The sequence below is a fragment of the Grus americana genome, chromosome Z (genome assembly GCF_028858705.1).
Source record: "Grus americana isolate bGruAme1 chromosome Z, bGruAme1.mat, whole genome shotgun sequence".
NCBI lineage: Eukaryota > Metazoa > Chordata > Aves > Gruiformes > Gruidae > Grus > Grus americana.
Window position 1 is genome coordinate 79,782,535 of NC_072891.1, and position 6,000 is coordinate 79,788,534.

Genomic DNA, 6,000 nt, shown 5'->3' on the forward strand with positions numbered 1-6,000 from the left:
TTCCTTCCCTCCTCCCAGGATAAAATGCATAATTTGATGCAAAATTCTTGCCTTATGTGGCTTAGCTAAAGACAAAACACAGTTGTACTTACTCATATATCTGTATTCTTTTGAAAGATCTCGCATATTATCCGGGAAATACGCCAGTTCCAGCAGACTTCCTACCGCATAGAGCATCAGCAGAAGGTAAGGCTTTTCTTCGGCACTGTTACCTACTAGTGAAATCAAAGCTGTGGTAGCAATTAGTTGTAAGACACAGCTGTGCTTGAAAGCTAAAATCAATGTATTCTGCTCCCACAAACAGAGAGGAGAGGACAGACAGAAATATGGACAAGTACTCTGGGGGTGCAATACCCTCATCCTGGCAGAAACTCTTTATTTGACACTGTTTATAGAAGCAAGTTTTTTCCTTCTTCTCTGGAAGCTCTCTTGGGATAGCAGCTTTCATGGGCCTGGGGGATGAGGGAAGAGCTTCAAAGGCAAATGCGTTCTCCCTGCCCAGTTGGAAGTGTAATTCCCCAGGGAATCCCAGAATCCTGGGATTAGGGGACAGGATCTGGGTCAAGCATCTGCTGATGCTGTGTGCATCCTGCAGTTCTTTGCCCCTTGTCCCTCATGGGAGCAATGAAAATTTGCCCAAAGCCAGTCTGTGCCTTCAGAGCAGATTTCACCTCTGACTCCAGAAGAGCAACATGGGCTTAAGGTAACCTGGCTAAGGACTTGCCCATTCCTAAGAGGCCGTACTTGATTCCTAGAGTGCTGCTGGTACAGCTTTACACCATTCAAACGAGCTGTTGTGTTTCTCAAGAAAACAACATGAGGAGATCTCAGGATCCGAAATGGGCTGAAGAGGAAAAGGAAAGCAGATAAATTTTTATGGAAGTAACATACAGTCTGTTCATCTGTGTTTTCTCCATTCCAGGTCACTCACTATTTGCTTGACAAGACGCTCATCATAGACGAAGATACCTTGTATGAGCTTTCCCTGAAGATTGAACCCAGACTCCCTGCCTGAAGAGCCAGCTTTGCCTCAAAGTCTACAGAAAGCTTTAGTACAGTGAACAAAATAATGCATGCTAAGTCCTAAAGACTGTAAGGGAAATACTGAGAATAATGTAGGCTCTCTTTTCCAATAAGAGATACAAAATCTCACAGCATTTCCCTCTCAGACAACGAAAGTGACCATTGAAGGTGGAAAGCAAAGATGCTTCCCACCAGCATTTAGTTATTGCTGCTTTGCAAAGATAATGTTTTGCAGTAGGGACTATGCATTTAATGGAAAATATGAGACTTTCCTGTGAACTCATTGTAGCCATCTTAAGTGACAAATTAAGGAGACATTGAAATGGTGGCAATATACTCAGGTATATTAAGATAAATGATCAAAATGGCTGTGATGTGGTCTGGGTTGATGGCTAACTATGCGTTCACTGGGGCAGTAATTGCAGTGGTGTCCTCGTATCGTGTTAGTTTAATTGAAAAAGCAGGATCTTAACAGTCATCTACTATGTTGGAGTAACATTAAGCTAGCTTCTACTATCTTCAGATGTGCAGTTGTTCAAAATACTTGCTATTTAATGCTATCCTTATAAAATGTTACCTTCTTTAAATGTCTTGTCAGTCTTCTAATGTGACTGATTTTACCTATAAAGGAATTGTAAATACTGTTTCATTAATACATAATGAGAGTATTTGCAGCATGGCAAGCAAATGAACTAGTTGAATAGCTGTAAATAGTTGCCAGCTTTGCAAGCTTCAGCTGGGAAATACAAGGTTAGGAGCTATGCTTGAGACTTGAGAAATCCAGACATGTAGTGACTGGGATGGTTAGTCGTGTTGCACACAGCCCTGGAAAAGGCACTTTATTTTTCTGCACCTCCTGCAGCTTTTCTGACAGGTCAGGCTACAGAGCACTTTCTGGACACACTGTGGAGATAAATACATGTCTGGTCTGGCAGCGGGTAGTGATCAGCAATGAACACTAGGAGTTGCAGTGACAGTTTTGTTTTACGTGGAATCAGTGCTTTGAAAAATGTCTATTTTTTTGTTCAGCCATTCGGCACTGACTTAGCTCTAAAATTGTTCATGTCAGTGGTGAACTTGGAATGCCAGCAAGCACAAGCTATATATTTTTATCTGCAGTAGTTATTGTCATTTGGATATGGGCATATTTTTAAGAAAATGTGCTGTTTGTAAATGTTTTCAAAGCCTGTGCTTTTGTGACGTAACAGGTGGATAGATGTCATTTCTACAGCTAGTTGTTACTTCCTAAATTTTCCTGATCAAGAGTGGCCTGTTTTAACTGCATGGAAAGTGAGTTCAAATGTGTAATAGTGAAAGTGAGCTAAACTGCGTGATAGTAAAAAACGCAGGTTTTAGCACTGTTGAAAAAAATTGGCTGGAAAAGTGTCCTTACTTTTCCAATGATATTCAGCCAGTTGTAGAATAGGGCTATATTGCTGTATACCTCCCTTAAATCCTCTCAGGGAGATAGGTGTTTGAAAGAGATTGTGACCTAGGCCTAATTGATCTGACATTTCTTACCACAATCACGATGCTTCTTAATGCTGGCAATGAAAAATGGATCTGCCTAGCTTGTGGTTTTTGTCTTTATTTGCACTTTAATTATATTGCTGGCCCAGCCCAGAGCTGCACAATAAATTCCATTTGTTCTGAGTGTAACTGCTAGCATTTATAAATGTACCTTAGCGACTGTAAAATTCATTAAGGTTCTTCACCACAAGCACCATCTCTTTGTAAATAACTGCATGAGGAAACATCACAAATACTGGAAAATTCCTCTATTAGAAAAGCAGACAGTAACAGAAAAGGAAATTCCAGAAACATTTTAAATAGTTCTGGCTAATGATTGCTGTAGCAATGAATGTGGAAAATGTTACTTATAGAAGCTTTTTATTGTCAAAAATGTGCTTGTTCTTTTTGCTAATGACTGACAAGAAGCTGCTTGCATCCCAATGCATGTGGAAAAAAAAAGAAAAAAAAAAGAAAAAAGTAAAAAAAAAGTAAAAAAGAATAATAAAAAAAGAAAAAAGAAAATAAATAAAAGAAGAAGCGTGGTTTATTTGGACCACAAAACCAACTTACTGTGTATTTTCCATACAGAAGCAGTTACCATATGGTAGTTTTACAAAACACTTTGAAGCAATGAAGAAACAGGAAAAAAGTGGTCCAAAAAGTGATCTCTTAATTTGGTTTTATTGTTTCTCTGTTAACAAAGAAAATGTGTAACAACTGTCAATGTCAATTGGCATCTCTGTTGTATGCTATTAACTGCTGCTTTATCTGCCTGTAACCTATTTTACCAAATTTTATTGATATTCTTGGGGTTACAGGATACAATTCTTCATCCTACTCTTTTCACAGTTCACTGTTCAGTATTCTGTGTGTGTATATTGGTTCTTGAGAGTTTCAAAACTTTTGATGCATTTTAACGCTTGCAATATGCAGGGGTGGTGCTGTGCTCGTGCTACAGTATTGCAGATGCACAGAGAGGAAGACAAAGGATTAGACATGGGGTTTTTTCAAAAGTGCTGAGCATTCATATCTTAAAATCAGTAGACAATGTGGTAGTTAAGCCCCTCTGGAAAAGCGTATACTATTTATATGCCAAAAGTTATCTCTTGGGTCAGTGGCACAATTTAGATTAGAATCACTAGAGTAACTAGATACTTCATTTGTGTTCAGAGCAACAAAAACCAAAAAAAGGTTGTGGTCACAGTAATGTTTGATTTGCTGATGACTGATCTTTTTGGTTGGGGATACAATGCATTCATTAAAATACAGGAGGTGACTGCTCAAAGAAGTGAGCATGCACCTTGTTATCCACAACACTCACCAGTGTTGCAACCCTAATCAGAGCTGGAAACAGCTGTTCTGCAGGAATCCTACACAGCGAGGGTAGAGCGGTGTGTCTGCCCCGCAGTCAGGTTGTGTACTTCACATGTAAGTGAAGTGGCCGGAGTGCCTCTGCTACAGTACTGCTGCAGTGTTTCAGTGTTTGATCTCTGGCAATAGTTAGTAGGCAGCAGCAACTTGCTTTATGTGACGCTTTGCCTAGTACATCGATATAACCAGCTAGTGCAGTGATCTCCCTGTACAGCGCACAGGGATTATGGAGCTCCTTGCTACCAGCTTCTCTGTGCCACTCCACTACAGCCATATAATATATGGAGATAGAAATCCCAGTCATAAAATACCCACAGTTTGCCTCTGTTGCTTTAGGGAGGATGTCTCCAAGTGAGGACTTTGTCATTTGGATCTTGCTGTCTTTTAGGATCTTGTCCATTATAGATTTTATGGTGTGGAAGCAGAGCAGACTTGCTTTTCTGCAGTTGGAGCTGAAAAAGTGCAGATGATTGAGGATTTGTAAGAAAGAGAAGGGCTGAAGCGCCTATTACTTGCCTTTCTTAGCTCTTCAGCCCTGCTGCACCGGTCAGATGTGACAGCAGTTCTCACATTGGAGGGGCTGCTCCCTTTGGCACCCTCTGGACAAAAACGCCTCAGGATGTACAGGCTGTCTGGAAGCATTGGGGATAGCAAATTTGCCAGCAAAGTCCAAAGGGAGTTTTGCAGTATTTTTTATTGCATAAGTAGCAGCCCAGATTCAGCCCGTAGTTATCTGGGAGCCTGGGCAGCAGCACAGACACGTCCCCTTCCATGTGACAGAGAGCACTTGTCACACGCTGGTACGGGGTTAGAGTTGCCTTCACCCCAGCCTTCACTGCCCCCCCGTCCCTCTCCTCCCACCACTAAATTCACCAGTGTTGTTAGTGGACTGAGCCTGTGGTTAGTCATCGTGTGGAAGAAAAAGTAGATCTGTTGAATTTACAGTGGCAGTAAGTGTATATTCTGTCCCTTTCTTTTGGCTAGTCCTGTGACACAAACATGTAGCTTAATAGTGAGAGACGATACTGGGACTGATCACCCTTATTTAAAATTAAAGAAGAGGTCTCCATCCTCTTACTGCTTTCCTAGTTCTTAATATTGATTATTGTTCTGTAAGATAAAAAGGAACTTAACTATTTAAAGTATTTATTAACTTTAACTACATTTATTTTGACTTAAGCACATGTTCATTATCCCAAATTTTCCTTCATAATCATTATTTATTTTAAGAGGTTTACAAAAGCATTATTTTATTTGTATTGATACTCAGTTTTTCCTCCTTTCACTCTTATCAGCAACATTAAACTTAGATATATGATTTAAAATTATCACCAGTAGAGACCTTTTTACCCACTCATAATTGTTTCTCATTAAGGGCAAAATCCTTCAGACCTCATTCTGATAATACCTTAGGCTTCACTGAGAGCTTTTCATAAGTAAGTATTTGGGGATCTGGCTCTCAGCTATTTGCCTGTTACAGCTTTTGCCTCCAAAGGTCAAATGTTTCTGTGTAGGATGCTTTGTGTCCAATATGCTGCTCAACTACGGTTGTTTTGTGGTACCTTTACTTGTGAAATAGTCTCTGAAGTTTTGTTCTTTTAGGAGAATAGATGTGTGGTTATTTGACAGATGTACCTATATCTAATGTGTTACTTAGTACAAAATCCAGATGGTTTGCATGTATTGTAACGTGGCTTTTGACTTGAAGTTATTGCTTTGTATTGTTAGTAATGCATATCGGGCAGGGTGTTGTGCCTATATGCTAAATAAATGTTCTTTTCTCTCCTGAGTGTCAAGAGTCCTTACCAGTATCCGTTTATTTTTTTACACACCCCCCCCCAATGGTGAATAATTAAATCTACTCCTGAATTACTGAGTCTTTCAGAGAAACATGGGAGCGGAAGGGACAAGTCATTAATACGAAGGGCAAAAATCAGAGAAAATTCTGGGTCTCTTTACTGGGAAAGAATGGTTGAATTACTGCATTTTATTCTTTGTTTGCTCATAGATTCACAGATTCACAGAATCACAGATTGTTAGGGGTTGGAAGGGAGATCATCTGGTCCAACCCCCCTGCTAAAGCAGGATCACCTA

The 6,000-nt window shown here is 40.0% G+C and overlaps 1 protein-coding gene across 4 annotated transcripts in view; it reads left to right on the forward strand.

Annotated features, from left to right (window-relative positions):
• Positions 1–5,687, forward strand: part of RASGRF2 (Ras protein specific guanine nucleotide releasing factor 2) — a 131,962-nt gene extending 126,275 nt beyond the window's left edge. For all 4 annotated transcript variants that reach the window (XM_054810426.1, XM_054810423.1, XM_054810424.1 and 1 more), the window contains exons 26-27: positions 118–186; positions 923–5,687. In XM_054810426.1, the coding sequence (XP_054666401.1) occupies positions 118–186; positions 923–1,015 (162 nt within the window). In that variant the 3' untranslated portion in view covers positions 1,016–5,687. The remainder of the gene's footprint in view (positions 1–117; positions 187–922) is intronic.
• Positions 5,688–6,000: the final 313 nt, after the last annotated feature.